Source organism: Fistularia commersonii, chromosome 22 (genome assembly GCF_037954325.1).
Source record: "Fistularia commersonii isolate RoL2024-O1a breed Wild chromosome 22, RoL_Fcom_v1.0, whole genome shotgun sequence".
NCBI classification, from domain to species: domain Eukaryota; kingdom Metazoa; phylum Chordata; class Actinopteri; order Syngnathiformes; family Fistulariidae; genus Fistularia; species Fistularia commersonii.
The window spans coordinates 3,624,365-3,650,027 of NC_141305.1; the positions used below are offsets into that span (position 1 = coordinate 3,624,365).

Below are 25,663 nucleotides of genomic sequence, written 5' to 3' on the forward strand. Positions count from 1 at the left end.
GAGCTGAATCAGATGGACATGAGAGCTCACACACACACACACACACACACACACACTCAGAGTCCCCTCACCGCAGGTGCCCATGACAGCAACACCCTGCAGGGGAGCGACGAGCTGCGGTCACTTTAGTTTACCTGCAGTCGGACGACGACAAATAACAAGAACAGCGGCAGACCGGAGTCCTTTCTGTCAGCCGCTGCTTCCGATGTCAGGCTTTTTTAATTCAGGCTTCTGTGATGGAAAGGACAAAAAAAAAAACGTCAACGTGTGTTTGTCGTTTTCAGCCCGGCGAGGATTCGGGTCCTGCGTCTCGGCCCCGGGGTGAGATCAGGACGGCCCGGCCTCCTTCATAAGCGACGACGTCATCGTCACGGTCTAGTAGACGGCGCGCCGACAACAAAAAAAAGAAAAAAAAGGGGGTGGGGGGGGGGCGGTTGCAGGCCGGCTGCTGCTCAGACCCGCCAGGCGTCCCTCGTCGTCTGTCGCCACCTCCTGGCGGCGAGCGGGACTCCCTCCCCGAGACCAGGGATGATGTCATGGTTTCAGAGGCGCCATTGTCCTCCCGGTTCGGTTCAGGGTTTGGAGCCGGGAGTTTTCCGTGCATGCTCAGTAGCTTCAGTAGCCTGCGACGCCGTCGTATTGCGACTTGTTTTTTTTTTTTTTGCCGCATTAACGCAACCACCGGAGTGAGAGATCTAGCCGAGGCGCCGGCGGCAGGATGAGATCACTTTTACACCCCGGCGCCCTCACCGGCAGCCGGTCAGCGGGCCGGTCCAGCTCAGGCCCGACGCACACAGCAGATCTGCGGGTTCCGCCTTCGGTCCTGGTCGTGGAGCTCGAACATGAAACGAAAAGAGCGAATAACAATGATAAGAACTGGCAAAAGCAAGGATTTCTGCAAAGCATCTTCATAAGTTTCTCTCCGGTGTGTCTGCAGATTGAAGAGGAGCTGGTTTCCCTTCAGAAGGAAAGGACCGACCGGATCAAGCACCTCCTGGAGCGCCAGGAGCGGGAGATCGACAGCTTCGACATGGAGAGCCTGCGGCTGGGCTTCGGCAACCTGGGAGCCCTGGACTTCCCCAAGGACGACTACAGATGAGGCCGCCGCGTCGGCCCGCCTCAGCAGGACCCTCCGCTCATTTGACCCCAACTCACCTGGCCATGCAGGTGCCGCTGACGCCGCCGCTCGAACACACACTGATGCATTACGGGGAAAAAAAAACAAAAAAAAAAAAAACACAAAACGCGGATCCAGCGACGCGGACGGGCAGAATCCACGGCAGGTTCGAGCGCCCCCCTCCCCCCCCAACACACACACACACACACACACACACACCTTAACCTCCTCCTCGTTCATGGTGTCACATGATGACAGAAAAAAAAAAAAAAAAACGCTGATGACTTCCTGTAGTTGTCATGTTTTTGTAAGAATCCTGGTAACATAGTCACCGTGTTTCTTGTGCAATGATGAGACTTTATGTGTGACTTTTGCAAACGGGAGCAGGAGGGAGGGAAGCAAAACACCGACCGGGCATTTTTTTCTCCCCCCCCCCCTCCCGATGACATCATCCAGGCTCTCGAAGCGCTATAAAGAAAATTGAAAAAAAAAACAGACGACGTTTTCAGATATTTATTCATCAGGACGTTTTTACGGCAAATTTTGAAAAACAATTTGATACTCGGGAGAGAGACGATCACCGCGGCGACCACGGTACCGGATGTGTGTGTGTGTGTGTCGTACTGATTTCTCTGCACTGGCAGTCAATGTGAATAACGAGACACGTGAAACTCCCGGCGAGCACAAAGGGCTTCATGTGGGGGCGGGCGGAGGCGTGTGTGGGGGAACTTTGTCTATAGAAGGATTTATGGAGAGCTTTTACTTATTTTCATATTGTATTTTAACTGTCATTCAAATCTAAGATAAAAAATAAATGAATACATTAAAAAAAAAAAAAATTTAAAGCGCTTCTTTTCCTCCCCTCAGATAGAATATCTGGTTCGGTCACCTGTCAATGGGATTTTATTTTCTTTTTTTTTTTTCTTTTCTTTCATTCTTAACCACAACTGTCGAGCTGTGTATTTTCTAATAAACCAGACCAGTACGATGCTTTATTATTGCATGCACTTTAATTTCTTTTTTTGTTTTGTTTTTTTTTCTTTTCCAGGTAAAGAAAGCATGAAACTGTCAGAGCTTTTAATTATATTTGTAAATAAAGTGCTCATCACACAAAAGATCGGCTGCTCCGCATCTTCCATCTTCGAAGGCTTCGTGTCATTTGGCAGCAGGGGGGGGTCATCGCCGTGACCTTTCACCCAAAGTTCATCTTCAATGCGCAGAAAGTGCCAGTTGGTTTTGAATATTCCGCCTGATTAGGAGCTTTCGAAGCATAATTTCCACCTGGAAGCGACGTCCATCTGTCCCGGCTCCCAAACACGGAACCCCTGCAAAGCTCTGGCTTTGCCCGGACGCCTGATTGAAAATAAACTGGCAGGGAAGCAGTTAGTGAGAGTAAATTACTAATTCAGTCTAACTGAAACACAACCAACCTTTAAAACGAGTGTTTTTTGAATGGAGTTCTGATTGGACAGTTGGGGTCAGAGTATCAGCGGGGCGGCAGGTGCTGAAAGCAGCAGGGTTGGGAAAAATAAAATCTTTTTTTTTTTTTTTTTTATTAAGTATCCTTTTCCTGCCCTTCCTCAGCCGCGGGTTGAATTTTCATTGAACTGCGGTTGTTTTATCACTTTGATCAGATTTACTGTAACTCAAGAGCTGCCCGTAATCTGTGATCATCCCACTGAGGAGTCTCATTCTTATCGGTCATTCGACACCTTTTCCAGCTCATTGTTTCTGCCTCCGACTCGCCGATCTCTTCTGCTTCCGACCCGGAGGCTCCCAACGGCCCGCCGGTCTGACCGTCAGTCCGGCGCCTTGAACGGGTGCGCAGAGAATATTTCCCCCCGGAAGGGATTTTGAATTTGCGAGGTAGACAAATAACTCGCCAAAAAATGCTGCTGTGTGAAATGAAAATTGTGACGGGACAGATGCCTGGTGTTTCCAGTGAACCTGACTGAAAGTATCTGTAGTAAGATGTTACACAGTCTGTACTTTTCTTTAATATTAATCATTCATATGCGAGGGGAGATGGCTTAGAACCCGAAATCTTGCGGTCAGGAGTCCCGGGTCACCACGGAAACAGGTCAGCGGGGGCTCTAAGGAGGAAGGATCGTCTGCTTATATACACATCAGAGAAAGATAAAGCTGATTTGTTTTATGGCAGAAAAAAAAAAATGTCCCCAAGTGTCCGAAACACGACTGAACATTTACAGGCCATATTGAGTTTCGCCTGGTTTCCGTCTTCGGCCTGGTTTTCAGCGAGCGAGCGCCACGTGACCGCCGGTCTCCCACGTGAGTCGACCCGTGGCTCAGCCGCCGTGCCAAAGAGAGCAGGACTTTACTTGCAGAGGGTTGATGTGAGAAGCTGTCAAAGACCAAGAGAGTAACGCCGCAAAGAGCGTGGCCGTCCTGGCGTTAGCAACTTTATTGTGCAGATTAAATCATAGCACGGTTCAGAATTATCAACAGCAGAAAAAGAAACACACTTAACACTCCATAAAAATAAAAACAAAGAAGGCTTTGCTGCTGTTGAGGGTTTTTAGCTCCTGTGAGAAATGAAAGTTCCTTCCAGGAGGAAATCGGGGGGCGTTCAGAGTTTGGTTTATTTCCCGGCCAGCTGCTCGTACAGCTTGGGGACGTAGTCGTCCCACTCGGCCTGGTAGCAGGTTCCTGCCACCGGGGCCTCCAGGTTGTACTTCTGCCTGAAGCCCTTCAGCTTGAACTTTCCGCGTCCGTCTCCGGAGGTGTTGGTGAGGACGGCCTCGGTGCAGGACAAGGTGTCGGGCTGCTCGTACACCAGCCACACGTACCGGTGGAGACCTGAGGAAGGCAAAAAGAGGTGTGGGGTTATACAGAATCACAGGTGCTAGAAGGCGATTTTAATTTTTTTTTTTTTTTAAAAACCTTGAACCTGAAACTTAATGCACCAAGAACTTCATAAAAAATAAAAAAAAAATCTTGATCAATATCCAGACATATATCCTGATAGGAAACTTTCCATTTGTTTTAATATGCTTTATTCTTACATCTTTTACTGTTTGCAGGACAGGGTTCTGTCAATTTAGGAGAGCAAGTTTATTACCCCAATTGCAGCAAATGGGTTCCAAATGTATGTTAACTGAATGCGGGGCGTTTTCTAAGAAATATGAAACAAAAATATAACACCCGAGTTAAGAATTTTAAAAAGTTACCGGTGCCTTTGGGGGGGCCGGAGCCCACATAGTCAGACATGACCCGGCCGGAAGAAACGTCATTCCCCTTCATGTTGACCACCAGGAAGTGATGCCACTCCCTTTATTGAAAAGGAGAGAAAAAGTTACACAATATAGACGCTGAAGAAGATACACTGATGTGGAATGAATAAAATTCATCCTCTGGTTCACGCGGTGGGTATTTATTGGCGCTTCAAAAGCAAAGGTGCCGGCCGTTTCTGTGCAAATCCCTTCCAAAATCTGCAACGCACTCTTAAGCGTGGACTCTGCAGTTTTGCCGACACGGAAGAAAATACAACGCCTTGGTTTATGCTCCTCTAGTTCCACCCTGTGTTTAAGTTTTAAAACTACACAACCGTGCTGTACAATTCGTTGAAAGTGAAACCGAAGAAGCAAAAACTGCGTTTTGGGGAAACGGGAGAATAAAAACCGGCTGTGGGGCGTTTTTTCTGGAAAGAGCTTGAAAATATGTGAGACTTGGCTCAATTTCAAGTCTCAAGTGGGGGAAAAAAAAACAAAAAACAAAACAAAGGCTCCAGTGTGAACTGCTGGGCTCTTTGTTCACGCCAGTCTTTCTTGTCTTCCACCCAAACATGACCCACTTGTGATGACAATGGAAGGCCAGTACGATCTCATTAAACTGCTTCATCACTTAAAATAGACACTGCTGTGTCATCCTGCTGCCCCGGAATCATCACCTGAATTTGGGGTCTTTCCTGCTGGGGGCGTCGGGGTCAGTCAGGGCCAGAGTGTAGAGTTTCTCGGGGTTACATCCGTCCCACTGGACGCAGGTGGGTCTGTTCTGCACCTGGAGAAGCAGAAACATCTGCACGTCAACAAGACGCTTCCAGACGCGTCTTGGTTTTAGCTGCAGATTCCACGGCCGCTAGGGGGCGCTGTTTAGCATTTGTTGACGTAGCCGTGCATGCTCGGGGCATTATGTAACCTAATTTCATTTTTTTGGAGGGGGAATAAATAGGACCGTGCAGATAAGATGCATTCTCTTCAAAATAAACTTATTTTAAAACACATAACATTAATGTTGGCAAGTAGCTTGAGAAACTTAGCACCAAATTACAGTGACGCTGTTAGCCGCTAGCTTAGAGAGCCGACGTTTGCAAACAGACCTGTGTCGGCGTGAGCACTTTGCCGAGCTCGTCGATTTCCACAGAGCCGTATTTAATGGTCAGGGGCTGGGCAGGCTTCTCCTCAACCTCCTGCAGCGCAAGAGGCCCGTTCCACTGAGCCAAATCTACGGGCATTTTGACAGATCGGTACTTGTCGGTAAGTATACGCCGGTGAATGAACCAAAAGTGCCGTCCTCCGTCGGAAGTCACACGCTATTGACGCTGTTGCGTTCACGTACCGGCGGAGACAATCGGAATTATCCCTATTAAGAATGATCAGGTAAACCATACCGGACAAATATGTTTTATTCTTTATTTTTACGTATACTATCACTGCTTGGAAATGAATTGGCATTTCGAGGATTGATAGTATATAATTAGTGTCGGTGCTAGTAGCAAAAAATATGCTGAGTTTATTTTTGTCCCACTGGTGGGTTAACACCTGAATGCAACATACTGCACTACCAAAAATGGCCGCTAGAGGGCGCCAAAGGCTAAGGTTTAAACAGACTGTCAATCAATCGACCTGACGTGACCTTATATTGTAAGGGGTTGGGAACCTTTTTTACTGGGAGAGCCATAAAAAGCAGACAAATCGTATTTTTAACGTATAATAAATTAAATATGTCTTACTTTTAATGCGATCTCTGGTGCTGCATGGATTTGTTTGAGGTGCGGCTTTATATTTGACCGTTTCATCCATGCAATTTTACATAGCATATTAGACGTACCGCAGATCCAAATGCAAATTCCTCTGTCCACGCAGCGTGGAATGCACTGTAATCATTGTCTTTTTTTTCTTTTCGCCATCTTTTCCGTTACGAGGGTTGACGCGGATAAACTAGTTGGCTATCTGATAAAATTAATTTCTTCACCTTTACAATGACCCGGACGTGCTCGGAGGCCATCGGTTCCCGACCCGACCGACGAGCAACCCGGAAATTTAACTTCAAAACAAATTTCTGTTTACTTTAAAATGACACAGTATTATGAAGAAATATCACAAGTATTTTAAAATCAGTTCCAAACTGTTTTTTTCTTTTTCAACTCAAAATTGTCTGGGAGCCATATGCCATATGCCCAAACACTGCCTTATAACATATGTGGAGAAACATTTACAATCAATGCATATCAATGTATCATCATGCATATTCAGAATTTTTTTGTGTGTGTGTGAAAACAGTATTCAGTAAACGCCTCTGCTTTTGACATGGCTTCTTGGGAAATCTGACGAAAACAGTGCGCACTGTACGTTGTTTGCGAACGACATTGTGATCGGTAGAAACTGTGACAATGTCCAAAAGGCAGGAGGCAGAACTAGAGGTTGCAGAGATGAAGATGTTGAGGTCCTCTTTGGGAGTGACCAGGATGGATAGGCTCAGGAACGAGTCCTGCAGAGGAACAGCACATCTTAGATGTTTTGGACAGAATGAGATGTTTGGGTCATGAACAGAGGAGGGAGAGTGAATATATTGGCAGACGGATGCTGGAATTGGAGGTCTAGAAGACCAAAGAGAAGATTGATTGACGTAGTGAGAGAGGATATGAAGGTAGACGGTGTGAGAGAGGATGATCCAGAGAACAGGGTTAGATGGAGAGGATTGATTCGCTGTGGCCCCTGAAGGGAAAAGCCCAAAGATTAGGGAGAAGAAGTGCATACTGTTCATCTGCTTGAGATAAACAGGTGGATTAAAATATATAAATGTTAGAAAATAAACACTGGGTACTGCATTATATCGGGGTAGGTTTGTTTCCTCAATACAATGTTGTTTACGTCATTTTTGTAATTTTATTTGGAACCAAAAATTTTATTACTAAAATTTTTATTGTGCAAAAATGTACTCACTCCTTGTACTGTTTTGTTTAGTGCATCTCTGTAAACTGTCTCCCATTCCGTTTCGTGTTGTCTGGTGTTGTCAGTTATTGTCGCTCTTGCTATTGGTCTGTTGTGAAGTTTGGTTTGCCGAACTTCAAATTAATACTTTCATTGCATTGTCTGAATCACCATATTCTTACAAATTATTCAACAATAAAAAAAAAACACTTGAATCTTAAATAGTTACCATCTCATTTACATCCCTTGAATGTGGTTATTCCATTATTATTGTTAAATTAGTGCAACTTTTTTTGACGCCAAGACAGGGAAATTCAACTGTCAAAGCAGCATGGACAGATGGTTACTAAACATAACAGAAACAAAGCCTATGTAATAATAATAATAATAATAATTCATTTGATTTTATGCGCTTTACTCGTAAGTCAAGGAAACTGTACAGACTTGTACAGATACATAAAATAGCAGATTAAAAAAAATGACAATAAAAGCAACAAAAGTGATGCAGTTGGCAACAGAAGGAAAAGCTGCTTTACAGTCTAGTGCAGAGCTGTGCATTTTATGGCCACATCTGGCCCATTTTGCTTTTTTATCCGGCCCGCCAAACAATTTTCTTTGAATATTTTTACAAGTATTTTCAATCAATATTGAATTTAGAAACTCCTTACTTTTTCCTTTTCCTTTTGTAAGGATGATTAAATTCAAAATAATATCAGTACACTTTTATGATGATTAACCCTCATGCGATCTTAACATTGTGTTTACTCCCCTTGTCCTCCGGGTCAAAAATGACCCATAAGACAATCTTTGTACCCTAGTGGTGTACAGCCCACATGGAAACATAAACAAAAAAGAAGTATCACTTTTTCTAATTATGGGGTCTCTTTTGGAAAAGTCATGAAATTTCAAGTTGGAGAAAAAATAGGTTAAGGTGTTTTTTCAACAGCTAAACATGGCAGTGGGTCACTTTTGACCCGCAAGACAACACAAGGGTTAATGATTTTAAAGTTGAAATAAAATGCCCAAAAAAAAAAATCAAATATTTCAATTGCAATTTTCATTCTGTTCAATTTACATGATACTTAGTTGGCCTGCGCATAAAAATGAAAGAAAAGCACTTGTATTGGAAATGATTGTGGAAAAGACAAGCTGGAGAGAAGATATGGTAATGTAAATATAATATAAATATAAGTTTCTGAAAAATCATCCCTTTTCCAACAAATGGGAGTTTCTTAAACACACAATTATGTATTATTATTTGTAAATTTGGTATCACCATCTTCCCTCCGAACCTGCCGCACGGAAAGGCGTCGCTGCGCCTTTAACAAGGTGAAGCGAGGGTGTGGTTCGGCTCGCCCCGTCGCAAAGTTTCCGGGGGACCGACACTCACGCTGCCCGGGTAAACAAAGCGACGGTGGGCGAACGGGCGGACGTACTCCGGCGGGCGGACGGGCTCCGGCGGGTAGGGACTGCTCACCGGCTCGGTGGCCTGCGATGGGCGGACGGAAGTCCGGCGAAACTCGGGCGGGTTCAGCGGTCAACCGGTCCGACGGCTTTACGGTTTCTGAGTGAAATGAAGCCATTTTTCGGAAAGTTAGCATGAAGAGCGTCGCCGCGGTTGTGTGTCTCTACGCGACAGGTGGGTTCTACTTTCTTTAGTTTATTTCAACAAATCTGACCTGAAGGTTAATTTTCAGTTTTAAATCGTTTTTAGTGGTTCTTTCGAGCGATACTCCCACCGGGACGGCCGTGACAGCCGCGCCGGGTGACGTCGCCCTACTTCCGTGTTACACCTCCGGGATCGTTTCGCAGTCTCTGACGACGTGGGCTAAAGATGGACGGGAGGTGGCGAGAGGCGGCGGCGGCGGCGGCGTCCCGGCCGGCCAGAGGCTCTCCGTGCTGGCCAACGGCACCCTCAACATCCCGGTGGTGACGGTCGGTGACGGGGGCGTGTACCGGTGCAACACCACCCTGGGGAACATCACCTTCACGGCCGAGGTCGAGCTGCGGGTCGCCGGTGAGTGGTGACCTCCGGCCTCCCTCACGTACGGGGCGGAAGTAGTTTCTGTTCATACCGGAAACCACCGATTCCAACAACTCTTTCTTTTTTTTTTTTTTTTTACTTATAAAGTATAAACAGACAAAACATATAAACAAACAAACATGGATGAATACAATCGAACATTAATGACATTAACAGGCATGAGGAAACATAAGGACAATTTTTTTTTGTATACAATCAATTAATCGTAAGCGTAAACCAGATTAAAGTCCTGTGAGAAACGTTTAATTTTAGAAATAAGGAAAAATAAATATAAAAAATTGCTTGGGGATTACAATGTGTATTTAGCTCAATGGATCTAAAGGAATATCAGTCATCAAATGGTATATTTTTGGGGTTTGGGATTTTTCTATTGGTGTTAAGGACTTATTATACTATCAAAATTGCTTTTAAAGAAGGTAAAATTGGGGGAACATTTTTGCATTTTGTTTTCATGTTTGAAGAACTTGGCCAGACCTAAAATTACATTGCCATAGAGTTCATCTCTTTTGCTTCCTTAAAAAAGTCAATCAAATGTTATATTACTCCATTCCAATGAACTCAAGTTCCTACATTTTTTTGTCTTTAAAATAATTTCCCCTGATTGTAAGGTCACTTTATCAGATTTATTATGATCAGTCATTTCCCTCCCATTTAAAAGAAAAAAATGTTCAAATGTAGTTTTTGCACAGATTTAGGCAATATTTAATTATTTATTTGGCTTTTCTGACAAGTTCTGATTCATTTCATGCTACTTCTAAAAGCTGGTTTATTGCTGTTTCAGTAAATTATTATTCTCATTATTTTTATATAATAATGACATTTATAAATTACTATGTAATAATTTGCATTATTATTCATTATTTTCGTAATCCCCTTTTTTACCTCAAAAAAAAAAATTTTGCAGATCTCTTTTGGGCACTGTATTAGGATATCTTTATGTATATCCTGCCATGTTCTGAGAAATTTCATGCTTGCTTCGTCTAACGATTGGTTTCTTACTGTTGAGTAAACTGATTTATTTATAAACGTTTACTCCCAGTCATTCAGTTTTTTGACAATTTTATTCATTGTTTTTATTCTAGTAATTGATTTCTGATTCTTTTCTTTAATGGTCACAGTTTTTCTACTAATTTCCTGCTGTTTATTGACTCTGCCAGTTTGGTGGCTACATACATGTTATTTTTCAAAAGTTAAAAATAGTCTGAAATGAAGTTTTTTTTTCCCTGTCCTTTAAATCATTATCGTGTAATGATACTTCTAACCAACTAATGACTTTATCCATTTAATGTTTTTTAGCCGTAGATGATAAAGAAATCACCCCAAAATGGCAACAAATGGCATGAGACTGAGCTGGAAATGATCCTGAGATTGTTAAAAAATTAGAGGGCAGCTATAGGAAAATGTCCAGGGGAGATTCTCTACATCAGGGAAAAGCATGTTTTTGAGAGTTTGCAAAAATGAAAGGTCAGACCAGTGATGGGTCAGATGTGTGAGCAGACAGCATTTAAACCAGATGTCTCCGGTTCCTTCCAGATGGTCCAGACAACGTGTCCGTATCCATCAGTCCAGCCATGGTTCTGTCCAACCACAGGCTGGCAACGTACCAGGGCTCCAGCGTGCTGCTCAACTGCTCAGGGTGGTCCTTCCCTTCCGCGGTCCTGACCTGGTCCTTCAAAGGAGCCTCCTCCTCCAACGACTCGCTGGAGTCTGGTTCTGGGCCCCTGCTGTTCTTCAGGATCAATGAAATCCAGCCTGAAGCTCAGGGGGTTTATACCTGCACAGCCCGCAACACGCTGTCGGGCCGCACCGCCAGTAACAGCACCGAGCTGCTGGTCTACTGTAAGTCCCTTCCGCTCCTGACGTCCTCAATTCGCACAGCTGTTGATCGTTTTTATTGATTCGAGAGCAACATCTAGTTCACCAATGTCGTATACCTGTAATGTCAAGGTGAAGGTGACCTGTGTGAAGTTATGGTGCGTCAAAGCTGAAATTCAAACAAAAGAGGAAAAAAGGCGCAAATGATAGAACTGAAAGAATGGAGAAATCCCCTAGATTAAAAAGTCAATTTAATTTAATTTATCATTATTAAATAATTATTAATAATATGACAATAAACGATATATTTATTAATTATGGTTATTTATGTATTTATTTATTTGTTTGTTTTATTGTTTTCATTCTCAATCCAGATGTCTAGCTTAAAAAAAAATGAATGCCAGAATGCACTCTCTAAGGCAGGTGTGCCCAATACATCGATCGCGATCTACCGGTCGATCGCAAAGGTGGTGTCGGGAGATCGCGTGGCATTAAAACGTAGTCGTCAGCCTGTCATCCTCACTATGAAATTTGTCACTTGACTGACAATCGGTCTGTCCAATCTGACCTTTTCTGACACAGGCGTCGCTGCGCATGTGTACATGACGGCACGTTCTAGCATGCTAGCAAGTTAGCCTCCAATTTATGTCTTCTAAACTTACGGGTATAAAAATGAGTGGGGGAGCTGGACCGAGTAAAAAGACTAAAACGTATCACTTCCATACGAAATTGGAGGTGGACTTTTTTTTTTTTTACGATGTCATTTTCAAAGTGCGTTTGCCTCATCTGCCGGTCTGCCCTTGCTATACCGAAAAAGGAAAATGTGGAGCGGCATTTTCAGACCCTTCATTAAAAACTACGACGGCAACTTCCCCCCGAAAAGTGAGCCGAGAAGGATAAAGGTGAAGGAGCTAAAATCCCAGCTGTCAGGACAGCGGTCATTTTTCTCTCCGCTAACTTTAACTATGCTGCTGACTCATTCAAGTTATCAGAATAAGGTATTTACCAAAAAAAGTACTCTGCTGTAGTGTGGTGAACCTACCAATAAATGTTCGTGGATCTTGCGTAACTGCATGCAGTTACGCAAGATCCACGAACATTTATTGTGCTAAGTATACTCGGTAGATACATAAATAAATATATATTCAGCATATTTAGTGGAGGTAGATCATTTACACATGGTCATTTGAAAAGTAGCTCACAAGGCGAAAAAGTGTGGGCACCCCTGCTCTAAGGCATGTCTTTAAATGGGAAAAAAAAGAATTAATATTTTATTATTCATAAATAAGGCAATCCCCAATGGAAGTCAAAAACCGTCTTTGATTAAAAAATGATCAATTAAGATTGTGAAAATGTGGAAATAGATAATCAAGCAATGTCAAAACACAGTTTTCACTTTTTTTACACTCCGTTCCTTTTCTAGTATTTAAAAAATTCTAAAAAAGAAAAGTCAAATGTCAAGTTTAAGTTTCTTCAAATTCGATACAATTAAAATGATTCTACACGTATACTGGCAGGACATGGTGAAACCTTTCTGTTTTTATGCAATCCTGATGTTTTGTCAAATTGTGGTTAAGATGTTGATCCATCTTGAGTTATGCTTCTGCACAAACTGCACATATTCCGGTCGATTCGGTTGATTCTGACCTGATACATCACTGGCAAACGCACGGTGACCTCAAATTATACTTTCAATCATCCAGCTGTTCATAAATTGGCCTGCGAGGTGGGAAATACAACAATACGATCATTTATTTTTTCAAACATTGACGTTCTGACAAGTTTTGTCAAAGGGTCCTCCTATACAGACGGCTGTATCTTGCAACCCGTACGGGGGTCACGACCCCGACAGCTTGACAGGGTGCTCTGTGAGACATCGCTTTGTGGGTTTGGCTTCACATAACCGGGTTCGAGACATTTTTCTGTCTGTATTCAGCGTAACCGATCACAGTCCAAATATTCTTTTCACTTACAAAATTCTTTGTATATTCATTATTCAAAGAACACATACATACTGTATGTATTTGTCTGATTGTTGTCAAAATTCAAAGACGACAAAAGCGCGTCGAGTAAAAATGAGCAACGCATTGTCCAAAAATGCGCAAAAAACGTACTGATCATCCAAAACAAACATGAAGAAACATGTCTGTTTTGAATCTTGACGCCCGTTTTCTGTCCAGAAGTGGGTGTTGGCAATCTTTAGTAATAATACATTGTGATCCAGCAGCGCAGTAAAAGATCTCCATGAAAATGATCCTTTAATACAAGTTTATAATCTCTGCTCTGGTATTTGTACGACCTTCATAAATTTGCTGGGGTGCAGATTTTTTTAACCAACTTCTTTCCCTGGCAGAGATGTTTGAAATCTCATTTTCAAGCCTCCGTCAAGCCTCCTTTGTGTCCAACCTACGGTTTATAGTAATTTTTCTTATCCTGTCTTAATCTTAGATGTTCCAGACCGACACCCCGAATGTTCCTGGGCTCCTGCGCAGGACCCCATTCACTTCCGCTTCATCTGCTCCTGGTTCGGGGCGTATCCCACCCCAACGCTGGTCTGGGGTGAGGACCGGGGCCCGGGCGGCGAAGGGCCTGTTTTCGGGTCGGAGGTGACGGACAGCCTGTCTGTGGTGATGAACCGCTCGCTGCTGTACAGTGAGCAGACGCTGAAATGCACGGCCCAGCACCTGGCGGTCGTCCCGGGGAAGGAGACCTCCTGCTCCTTCACCCTCCGTAAGACAACCCCCAAATTAATCATCCGATGTGAATACTGTCATTTTTAAATTGAAATTGTCTTCCAACCATCAACACTTAAGGATAATCATCTTTTGACATCGTTTTAGTGTTGGAAGTGTCAAAATCAGCTTTATTTTACCAAACACACACACACACACACACACACTCTAGGAATTTGGCTTCCATTGCCATTTTCAATTCATGCTGACACGAAAGTAAACAGCGGCTGGAGGAAAAATATGATACACAATACAAAGTGCAGAGTGCAATGTGCAAAGTAATGTGTAATACGGTCAGTGGAATATTGCATTAGATAAACAAAATGATAAAGGGATGGTGGTCAGGTACAGATGCTGTTTGTGTGTGACAAGGTGTTAAAGGTACTGTGGGGTTTTTCACATTTAGGCGGCTTGTGAGGAAATTGTTGTTACTATGTCTGGTAGTGCAGTGATCTGGACCTCCTTCCAGAGGGGAGAACGTAGAACAGGTTGTGTCCAGGTAGTGACGGGTCGGCAGTGACGTTTACCGCCTGGCTTGTCTACGGCATCTTGAGTTAAAATCAGTTAAATGACAATTTATCCATATCTGGTAAAAAACGTAAATGCTATGATTAGTATTGGAAATTGTGGGAGGTATCAGGCTCTACAGGCCATGAACTAGAAACTGTTACAATGACCAAAAGACAGCAGGCAGAACTAGAGGTTGCAGAGATGAAGATGTTCAGGTTCTCTTTGGGAGTGACCAGGATGGAGAGGATCAGGAATGAGTCTATCAGAGGACCAGCACATGTCAGATGTTTTGGAGAGAAGGTCAGAGAAGCCAGACTGAGATGGTTGGGTCTTGTACAGAGGAGGGATAGAGAATATATTGGTAGACAGATGCTGGAATTGGAGCTGCCAGGCAAGAGGTCTCGAGGAAGACCAAAGAGAAGATTTATGGACGTAGTGAGAGAGGATATGAAGGTAGTTGGTGTGAGAGAGGAGGATACGGAGAATAGGGTTAGATGGAGAAAGTTGACTCGCTGTGGCGACCCCTGACGGGAAAAGCCGAAAGAAAAAGAAGAAGAAGATCAGGCTCTACAGGCCTGAGCAATCAAGACTAGCCAAACACAATTATTCATAATAAACACGGATTTTGAAATGTTTTTGTGTCTGGACCTTCTGACCTGCTACTACTTTGGGCCTCCAGGATCTCCGTATCCCAAAGGGGATCCGTTCGCCACGGCTCTGGAGACGACCAACGTGACTCTGACGTGCAACGAGGAGGCGTCGGTGCCGCCCGCCAACACCACGTGGAGGAGGGGTCTCCAGCAGGAGGAGATCATCCCCGGCTCCAAGTACGTCCTGTCCGTGGAGGGGCCCGCTCTCCGGCTGACCATTCTCAACGTCACCAAGGACGACGAGGGGATCTACTTCTGCCGCAGCGAGAACCCCCTCGCCGTCATGGAGCTGGAAGTCTGCCTCACCGTGAAGAGTGAGTTCACAAGTGTTGACAGGGAAGAAAAAAAATCCTTTAAAACCTTTGCTTATCACAACAGGAGGTCAGATTACAAGGGCTGGATTACACCGGGGACTTTTACGCCAAACATTATATATGTTTTTAGAACAACGCTAGAAGTCTTGGGGTTTAGAGGGATTAAAAAAAAAAGGATTGAAAATCCATATCGATGGCTGGAATGCAAAACCTCCTATCTGAAAATAACACTTTTTTCAGGAAATGAAAAAAAAAGTTTCCTTTGATTATAGTATGGTCTTTGTTAAAGATATTCAAGAATATTCTATTGTTCACAGGCTATATTTCTATGTTATGATTTAAAAATACATAGCAGATAAGTGTTTTTTTCCTAATTTTTTCTGCTTCATTGTGCACATAGGAGTTTTGTCATGTGACATTTATGTCAAAAGAAAGGGCGGGATTATCTTGCAGATAGACTGAAAACGTGGAGCCGTCCCATTTCTCACCATTCAATGCAAAAACCCAAAATCGAAAAATTTGCAAATAGGTTTTGCATTCTAGCCATCGATATCACTTCATGGGAAGAATCTGTAACAGATGCAAACAAAGGTGTTGCCTCTATCCACGAATCTTGATAAACCTGCTGCGCTGCCCTGTTCTCTTTCCCTCGTCCCCGCACGTTGTGTTTGGGCAGGTTCCTCCGTGTACACCGGAGCTGTCATCGGCGTGTTCATCGCTGTGCTGATCGTGGGATCCTCCATCATTGTGGCCAAAACTATCTACTCCAGCCGACACTACATCTGCCTGGGTAACCAATCACAAATATGTGCAGTCGCGTCATTAAATACTCATTCACAAAGAATGTTAATCTCTTTTTTTTATTCCCTCTTGTAAAACATGAGAACCAACTGAAGTGTTTCCCTGCGTGTTTTTGTTGCAGACGGTGGCTTCGGGTGAGACTCACGACCGGGACAAAACAGTTGTTGGGTCATTTGTGCTGAGGGATCATTCGCCATAAAACGACGTTAATGAAAGTGAAAATTGCTCAGAAAAGATATGGTCTGCTACTGTATTGGCAGACAACTTTTATTTTTTTTATTTTTCTAAGTCGTCAGTTTTCAAGTGGCATTATTTTGTTTTGTTTTTCCAGCTAACACTAGCCCTCCAACCTTTTAACGTTTTTGTCTCAGGCTAATTCCAGACAAATGATATCGGTAGCTCCTTCATGATTCCATGCCACATTTGAAAATATTTTTTGTGTTGGTAAAGTACTATTTGTATCAATTGTATGTTGTATTTACATTGGATTTGTTGACCTGTCTTGTCCCCGCAGACAAACCGATGACCACGGGGACGTGCTCAGCCTGGTGGAGTCGGACGACGAGCAGATCCTTCACGAAGCCGTGCCTCGACTGCCTCCGCTGACACGTGACACCAGCACGACGCTGGTGGAGATCCACCGCATCTCAAGTACGAACGAAATCCTAACCATTTTGCTTAAGATAAATGTATTTTTTTGGACAAGGTCACTGTCACTGATGATCTCCCCTCTGTTGCCAGGCGACACAGAAGACGCAGAAATCACCGACACAAACAAACAGCAGCTGGACGACACGCTGCAGACAGAGGAGCCTCCCAATCTCCTCATGTTTTAGGTTCCGGATGTTTTTCTCTTTTTGGTTTTTATTTTGTTTTAATTCCCAGTGAGAATGTGAACATTTGGGAAGGGGATGTAAAACATGCATCGCTGTGTTTGTACTTTTTCTTTTCCAACGTGTCGCTGTAATACTGATTTACCTGTCGTGCAGTCCAGGAAGCTACGCAAAGAACAAAGACCTGTTTCTGTTTTTGAGGGTGGAACAATGAACACGGTCGTCAGTAAATTCCATCCGCCCCCACCTTGTCGGCATGCTCAGGGGCAAGTCCTGGATGACTTTCACAATCCGCTATGCCAGTGAGGACTGAAAACATCTCAGATATGCAGTCAGGTCAGTTTGTCACTGAATAACCTGACGTTTTTATGTCATTTGTCAAAAAAAAAAGTTTTTTTTCCTTCGACGTTATATATTTTGAATTGGCACTTTTGAATGCATCAGGTCAGGAAACAACACTACAAACGTTCGAGGTGAATGGTGTTTGGTGTCAAGTGAAGATAGAACTGTATGATTTGGAACAATTTCTCACCCATGCAGTGACGGTGACAACAGTCTGTCACTGACGCTCATTTGCCTAAAGGCGTCGCCATGCTGTGGCTTGTCTGTGATTTAATGATCGACAACAGAGCCCGCCTTCTTCGCCAGTTTGTCCAGAAATGTGGTGTACCTCCTAATGCACCCCGTCGTATAGAAGAGGGTGCTCACTGTTGAACATTTACAGATGCTGAAGGATGCCAGCCTTTCATAGGAGACCTAGTGTATGTCTGTATGTTCTAACCAATCCAGTTTGTCATCCTGCAGGACTCCCAGGTATTCATAAGGCTGTACCAAATCCACAGTCATTGATGATATTTAAACAACAAAATTAAAATTATACCTGAAACCTGAAATATACACTCATAATTGAACTTTACATCCAATAAAGGATGGAAATGGAAAGACCTGTATCGGATATTTGTAGATTCAAGAGTCCAAGCGTACATGTTGTCACATGTACAGTGTAGAAATGAGTTTCCCTATACAGTGAAATTCCTTCTTTGCCGTCCACAGTGCATTGGAATATGTGCTGGTAGAGGATTGCAAACATTGTTATAAATATGATTATAGATATGATTGTGAACGTTGCATTAGAACAGTGAGTAGAATACAGTGCAATGAGACGTTTGAGTGCGTATACTATATGCATATATTATATACAACAAATGGACAAGTATTGAATATGTAACATGTAATGGGGGAAGTTCAATGAGTCCAAACATTGAATTCTCCCGTGAAAAGTAGTGAAAACAAGGTTTGTTTTTGGTGATCAAGAATTGGACTTTAACCAGGAGACGCGTTCGGACATGCGCACTACCGACTCATCGGCTGCGTGGAATGTGGTGGTTTTAAAAATGGGCGTGGCTTACCGAGGGTTACGTAAGAAAGCGGAACGTGATGACGTTAGGGCAACGTCTCAGCCAATCAGACCGAGTGAGCCAGACAACAGGAAATCACGCATATATTATTTTTCTTTTTTTTTTTGAAGCCGCACTGGCGAACACGACGACGCGAACCCACCACACAGATTAGCTCATTTTATTCGGTTTTTTGCTTTTTATTTGTTTATTCATTTGTTTGAGCGTGTGTCGTAAAACGGGCGGAAGCCCTAAAAAAAAGAAAAAAAAGGGGGGGACACCGGACAGGAAGTGGACTCTGAGGCGAATAATGTCCAGAGGCGACGATGTGCTCCACGGGAAGCAACGCGGAGCTCCAACCTTCATGTAAGTTACTTCTTCTCCGGGTTATTAGGCGGCGGAGGAGCCGAGGAAAACAGCAGACATCCGGGGAGGAAGATGTCGGGGGGGGTGGGTGGGTGGGTGTCACTGTCAGTGTCAAGCGAAATCTGTCAAGGTGTTGAACCGATGCTGCGTTCATGTCCCCCCGCGTAGCGTCGGACCCCGCACTGCTGCTGGAGCTCAAGACAAGGAGACCGCCGTCCCTGGAGGGGCGGGCGGGCTGTGAGTCCTGGAGCGTGGACTTCTCCCCGGATGGAGCCTGGTTCGCCTGGTCGATGGGACACGGCATCGTCTGGGTGGTCGCCTGGCCCCTCGACTGCGAGTAGGTTTACCTCTTCCCCCCCCTATAAGAATACCCTCAAGGATTCACTTTATTAAATAAGCAGTGCTTATCACTGCTTTTTATTTTGTAATTTCCCCCCCCCCTGGAGCTCAAGACTTCCTGTGGAGGAAACCAACCTGGCAGACACTGACCATTGTTTTTCTTAGCTGACATGTGGGTGGACTTCAGCTTTTCTTTAAAAAAAAACAAAACAAAAAAACAAATAACAGGAAAGTGATATTTGCGCTGACATGTATTTTTCCCACACCAGGTTTCAGGGAAGTGTGTGCAGAATTTTCCACCGCACGCATTGTGATCAAATCTGCGGCCTGAGTTTGTCGTGCATCAGCACATCACGGATGTTGAAGCTCTGATGAGTTACTTTCATCTCCATTCCCAGTTGCTCATCAGTGCTGTTAAGATGTTGATATTTGGTTACTGGCGGCCGTCGAACGCTCATCCAATGATCTGTCGTCGTTTCCCAGCCATCACAAATGTTATCATCACTGTGGCATTACATTTGGATGTCTTGTACAGAAATGCTTCACCGGATTTAAAGTCCTCTATCAGATTTTACCTTCAACATGATTTTTTATGTCTGGCAAAAGGTAACATTGAGAAACATTTCTGTCACGGGTCACAAAGTGACATCATCTCCAAGCCTCAACTGTGAGCACAGTGACTCACAGTGACAAGAAACGCCTCGGTTGACCCCGGTCTGAGTCAACAGACGCGGCTGTCCATAGTCCTGAAAGTGTTGGCCGATTTTCAAACAAAAATCGACTCTGATTCTTCTATAAATGAGGATTTTTGGTGATGAGCTCCGAATCTGTTTTTTTTTTCCTTTGGGCCAATAGGAGCTTAAAGAGCAAACTAACCAAAGAAAAAAAAAAAAACAGTAAAAAAAGTATTGGTAAATAGTTTGCCCAATTTTCTCAGTATGATTCACAAAATACATTTCTTAAAAAAAAAGAACTAATGGAAAAACACTGTAAGCTGGCCTTTATACGTTTGAATAAACTTAACTTCATTTGGCGGTGACCAATTTCAATGAAATGTAATACCATAAAGCACCACACCAAACTTTTTGTGCCTGACTTGTCAAAAATTAGATGAAAATGTTTTGTTTTGCCATGGAAACCTTTGGTGTTCATCCGCAGTGGTTTTAAAAGCAGTGGATGAAATTCATTGATGTTGTGTGCATTTATAACTGAATGTAGCCAATGAAAGGCCTTGCTTCTGAAGCTTCACCACGTGATAAAACCAAAGCAATCTTCCAAAATAGACATTGCCTTGGTTTTTTTTTTTTTTTTTTTTTTTTTAAAAAACAGTTTTGCGTCATAATTATTTTAATTTTGGGTGGGTGTGAGCGAACGCCCCTGCTTGCCCGGAGGGACAAAAATAGATTTGTAGTGGCTCTGAATAGATTTACGGTCTGTCAGCTGCCAGCGTTCCTGTCGAGGAGCCGTGAACGGCTCTCTTTGACAATGTGTGATGTTTTCGCTCAGCTGGTGTCTTTACATTTTGTGGGAGTGCAGAGGAATGAGCATTCCCACGGCATATTGTGTAAAAAAATGCTTTCTGAACGCAGGTTTTGTCTTTTTTTTTTTTTTTTTTTTTTTTAATATCCGTCTTCCTTCACAAATTTCCTGATATTTTCCTCCAAATCATTTTCATTTTTATTTTGAATTTTGTGACCTTTTATCTCCTTGAGTGTTTTCCTGTAATTTATTCCCTTTTTTTCAGATATTTTTTAAAGATCGTTCCCCCACCAGCTTTGGTTTATCCTGCAAATTTGCTTTGGTAATTTTGTAAAATGGTGTTATCACTTCAATCAATATTTTCATTTTCTTTCTAATCTGGACTGATTTCAAGTTCGATTTAGAGACACTATTTTTCGCTCCATTTCAAAATACATATTTTTGGGAGATTATTTAACGACAATTTTGTTTTTCAGTTGTTTCTTCCCCACTTTAAGGGCACGTAGTCATTTTATTTGTAGTTTTTTATTTTTCCTATTTTTCCAATGTCCAAATCATTTTCCCATTGTTTCTGAAAACATATGAATTTGCCAGTACCGGGATATTTGACTGATATTTGACCGCCCCGACCGATTCTCCACAGAGACGGTCAGGACGGGGGCACGGACCGTGGAGACAAGAGTTTCAGTTGCGGTCACCCAGTTTGGGGACTGGCTTTCGGACCCAGGCCTCCGAAATCAGCAGCGGCCTCGGCTCTACGAGAACGAGCGGCATCAAAAGGGAACAACAGCCTGCTCCTGGCCACGGGCCTGGAGAACGGGGTGATAAAAATCTGGAACGTTCTCACCGGTGAGATTCCCAGCCTCAGCATGGCGTGGTGCTGTTGCACGAGAAGAGCGTTTTTTTTTTTCTGTTTGTTTTGTTTTGTTTTTTTTAAAGCAGCTTGCTCTCTTCTGTTCAGGTGATGAGGTGTTTGACCTCCACGGCCATGAGGGTGTCGTGAGGGACCTGGTGTTCCCTCAGAACGGGACACTCACGCTCATATCGTCGTCCCGGGACAAGACCCTGAGGATCTGGGATCTGACCCAGAAAGGTGTGTTTACCCTCTGAAAGACTGAACATCACACACACAAATTATCTTTAAAATAAAATCATAAAATTGGAATGCATGAATCTGCAGTCCCTGCGCTGACCAGCAGGGGGTCAACGCTCCTCTGCTCCTTTTCTGCAGGCTGAATGTTTTAAGATGAGCGTTTTTAAATATTTCCAGTGTGTCATCTCATCTAATCCTTTTCTGTCTGCTGCAGGTAAAAAGGTGCAGGTCCTTTCGGGCCACAAAGACTGGATCAGCTGCTGCTGCGTCTCCCCGGACTGCAGCATGATCGCGTCAGTGGGCAGATTTGACAGAGTGAGTGATTTATGCGATGTTAAATATGGTATGATAATATCACCATATCCTGAAGGCCATTTATAATCATTTGTTTCCCTTCTTCTGACCTGAAAACCCTCAGAATGTAGCGTCTTATTGGCATTTAAATAAAGTTTCACAAAAAAGTAGTTGCAATTTTAGTTATTTAGAATATATCATACTTTTTCTTTTTCTTTTTTGCTAGTATTTTTTTTCTTGTTGCATTCAAGGTATTTTCTAATTTCTTGGTAATTTCCTTTCTTTGTTCAGGAAATGGGTCGAGTAGTTTTCAGGCTACAAGCCTCTTCTTTTTTTGGCAATGATACTGCTTTCATTGCAGAGGACATTTTCTCCTCCTCAGCGTTTCCAACATCCTGCAGAGGTTTAACGTTGCACGGAAGACAAAGCTCAGTGCAAGTTTAGCTTTATTTGAAAAGAAGCAGGCCCGCCCTGCTTGTCATCAGAAGGAGACAATGCCAAAGGCCTGTACATCATCTGCAAGAAGATATTTGTTCGTTATCAATGAATACCGGCAGGAACGAGAACACGGTTCTGTCCGGCCTCGAAATGTCATACTTTGCAAGAAACTTGGTGGCAGAACTCCGCAAATGTCCGCACGTTACAGGTGCAAGGGATTATGGGAATCTTAGAGAAGCAACGGCAGAGAGCAAGATGGTAATGTTGGTGAATATTTCAGTTTTTAATGTAACTGGGATGGCGTTGGGCTAGCATGTATTGGCTGACTGATCAGTTCCTGACCGCTGGCTCCTCTATTTTAGTGGTTTAGCAAAATATTTCTGTATTTTTTTCTGATCCATTAGCCTCTATTAATGTATTTTCAGCCCCTTTTCAGCAATTTGGCATTTCAAAAAACACAAAGCAGCATATTTTAGCCATTAACACTGTTCACCAACCCTATTAGACTGGCATTGGCACTTGCTAGCTACTGTATTTACTGTATTACCCACTGTTAGCATTTTGATAGCATCTGCTTACCACGTTAGGGCACGTTAGCATAAGGTCTTTATTCCCAATCTGTCATGATATAAAAACAATCTGCGAAGCGACGCCCTAACAAATTTCTCACAAATCTCCTCATCAGATGGTGTGTTTGTGGAGTTTGCGCTCTTACACCTTCATCAGGAACCTCAACGGAGGGACCCACAAAACGCTCCACCTGCTGTCCTCGTGTGACTTCTCTCCCGACGGGGCGCTGCTCGCCACGGCGGCCTTCAGCAGCTCCAGGTGGTGGATCGACCTGTGGGATCCGTACACGGCGGAGAAACTGGCCACCCTGGTGTAAGTTTTCAATCGGTTTGTTGTGACAATGCGATATTTTAGATGAATAATTCTTTTTGTCCATGGCATGACGCGGGTACACAAAAAAGAAATACAGGTCCATCCGACAACAATCAACAATATTTCCTCTTTGCCGCGATCTCTGTTTACATCTGATGATATTTCCAAAAGTTTCTTGCGGAACCTGTTCCTGTATTTTGTTTCACATCATTTGATGTTTATTTTTCCTCAACGACTTTCCCTGTTTATCCAGAGATTACTTTGACGATTACGGGCAAAACCAGATCCCGTCCATGCAGTTCTCTCCCAACGGCTTGCACATTGCTATCGTGACGGACGACAGGTGGGCTAACTGGTCTCCGGTGCGTTTCCGTTTCAAGATGGCGATAAATGTTTATTTTGAGCCTATCTGTCCTCCTCGCAGAGCCCTCCAGATCTGGGAGCCTGGAAACAAAAGGATGGTGATGCAGACGAAAGTAGATCGCGACTCCAACGGACTCTGCTGTAACTACCATCCACAAGGGGGCGTCATCGCCACAGGGTAACTTCTTCACGATTTTAGTCGAGCACCGTCGACTCCTCTGTGACTATACGGGTTCATTGTCTTGATTTTCAAGTTTATTTGCCTCTTGAAACCGTTACGGTAGCACAATTCACTTCCCTGGCACTTCCACCATGGGGAAGAAATACAATTCCAATTTTAAAAAGATCACATAAATTGTTTGGGTGAGAAACCCAACAGTTTGTCCTCAACACTTTATCCCACAGGATATCTAAGGATATACACATTCTCCAAATTAAATGGAAATGTTTCTGGTAGAAATACAGTGTGCAAAAAAATAAAGGGAACACTTATACAACACAATGTAACTCCAAGTGTTCCCTTTAGTTTTTTCAGCAGCACATAATAGGTCCTAATTTGCACAGATCAAGGAATGCATGATGCAAGAAAATTATAAATATTTCAGCGTTTCCTCAGTTATGATGCAAACTAACTTAAAGATGAACCTGAAAAAACTCCAGTTGAAAAAGAATCTATTATCTGAGATGCAGCAAAATATGATTCATCTGAAAATTAAAATTAAGAATATTATTTGCTGAAAATCGTGAAAAAAAATAAAAAAAATGACAGTATATTCTGTGCATTCTGAGGCCAAGCGATCTGGGGTAAAGTGAGAGGCGGGTGTTTTCTAATCGGGGCCAACAGACCGTTAATCCAGGTCCGGATGGCAGAGCAGATTTACCGGATTAGCGGATGATGAGAAACGTCTTGCAAATGACACCAGGAGACAGTTCACTATAAACACAGGGGACACGAGTCAAACATGGGGGACGAGTTTCAACGGTTCTTTCCCGCTGGAACCGGCTCAGTGGATTTTCTTTGGCCACAACATATTTAGTAATGTGGCGCACACATTTCTGTCTTCTGCTGCATGTGTTAGACACTCCTGTCTCTTCTTTGCAGAACCAGAGACGGGCACGTGAGGTTCTGGAAGGCTCCCAAGACGGTTCCATGCCTGCGCCACTTGTGCCGCTCCATCCTTCGCCACTCGGTCTCCACCCACCAGATTGAGCCGTTGCCGCTCCCCAAGAGGATCCTGGAGTACCTCACCTACCGCAACATCCCCGACTGCCTCAAGACCCGCTGCTCCTCAGACGAAGAGTAGCAGACTTACATTTAGGAACGTTTACTAGGATACAACTGACACTTACAGCCAACGATTGTTGAAACACCATCATGGTAAATGTTGTTCGCTCAACACGACGCTCTCAAGAGATCCACTCAGCGCGGGGACAACCTGCGTTCCTCAGCGCGACCAGCTCTAGATGCAACATTCCGACGCCGAGGACATTTATTGCACTACGATGTCATACTGTGTTATACGATGTTCACATGCTTGTTTGAATTATATCACAAATTTTATACACTTTTAATTTATTGTGTAAATATATGTTTTGGAATCTTGTGTTTATCATTATAGAGCTGCTATGAGTAATGCACCACTACTGTACCTGCATGGTCATTGTTTCTTTACGTTAACTGTCTATATCTGTAATAGTTTTATTAATACAAAGTTAACCACATAAATGTCTGGGTTTTGTTTATTTATTAAACAGAGCTCGCAATAATCCCTCTGCAATCCAAACCTTGAAATTACTGTTTGACTTTAGGGTTATTTGACAGGACTACATCTACTGTAAGTACAATTAGAAGTACTTATCTGCAATTATGTCATCCGTACAAACAAACCGGAAATGTCTACCGGTTTTGGTTACTAGTTTCCGGGTCATGTTCGAACACATTGAGGCACAGTAATAAGAAATAATTTAATTTAATCAATCTAAGTTATTATAATTATTTATAATAATGTTAATAAATTAACAAATT

The 25,663-nt window shown here is 43.3% G+C and overlaps 4 protein-coding genes and 1 long non-coding RNA gene across 10 annotated transcripts in view; 4 read left to right on the plus strand and 1 right to left on the minus strand.

The window, feature by feature from the left end:
• The window catches only part of taok3a (TAO kinase 3a), a 64,919-nt gene extending 62,687 nt beyond the window's left edge, over positions 1-2,232 (plus strand). For all 6 annotated transcript variants that reach the window (XM_086169769.1, XM_086169770.1, XM_086169772.1 and 3 more), the window contains one exon: positions 938-2,232. In XM_086169769.1, the coding sequence (XP_086025895.1) occupies positions 938-1,099 (162 nt within the window). In that variant the 3' untranslated portion in view covers positions 1,100-2,232. The remainder of the gene's footprint in view (positions 1-937) is intronic.
• Positions 2,233-3,521: 1,289 nt separating this feature from the next.
• On the minus strand, positions 3,522-5,683 carry pebp1 (phosphatidylethanolamine binding protein 1). Its single transcript, XM_086169775.1, has 4 exons — positions 5,454-5,683; positions 5,025-5,134; positions 4,306-4,406; positions 3,522-3,934 (listed from the first exon to the last, which is right to left on the minus strand). Exons 1-4 carry the CDS (start codon positions 5,586-5,588, stop codon positions 3,717-3,719), a joined length of 564 nt encoding a protein of 187 aa, XP_086025901.1. The 5' UTR covers positions 5,589-5,683; the 3' UTR covers positions 3,522-3,716.
• Positions 5,684-8,659: 2,976 nt separating this feature from the next.
• Positions 8,660-17,879, plus strand: vsig10 (V-set and immunoglobulin domain containing 10). The gene is made up of 9 exons (XM_086169777.1): positions 8,660-8,926; positions 9,002-9,304; positions 10,865-11,170; positions 13,595-13,876; positions 15,068-15,352; positions 16,029-16,142; positions 16,275-16,287; positions 16,668-16,804; positions 16,895-17,879. Exons 1-9 carry the CDS (start codon positions 8,887-8,889, stop codon positions 16,987-16,989), a joined length of 1,575 nt encoding a protein of 524 aa, XP_086025903.1. The 5' UTR covers positions 8,660-8,886; the 3' UTR covers positions 16,990-17,879.
• A 599-nt stretch (positions 17,880-18,478) lies between these two features.
• wsb2 (WD repeat and SOCS box containing 2) lies at positions 18,479-25,363 on the plus strand. The gene is made up of 9 exons (XM_086169778.1): positions 18,479-18,749; positions 18,918-19,086; positions 21,211-21,416; positions 21,529-21,660; positions 21,875-21,975; positions 23,078-23,274; positions 23,528-23,617; positions 23,699-23,815; positions 24,740-25,363. The coding sequence occupies exons 1-9, from the start codon at positions 18,710-18,712 to the stop codon at positions 24,939-24,941; spliced, it is 1,254 nt and encodes a 417-aa protein (XP_086025904.1). The 5' UTR covers positions 18,479-18,709; the 3' UTR covers positions 24,942-25,363.
• Positions 19,166-19,906, plus strand: LOC147221323 (uncharacterized). The gene is made up of 2 exons (XR_015107871.1): positions 19,166-19,260; positions 19,358-19,906. It is a non-coding gene; the product is annotated as an uncharacterized LOC147221323 (long non-coding RNA).
• Positions 25,364-25,663: the final 300 nt, after the last annotated feature.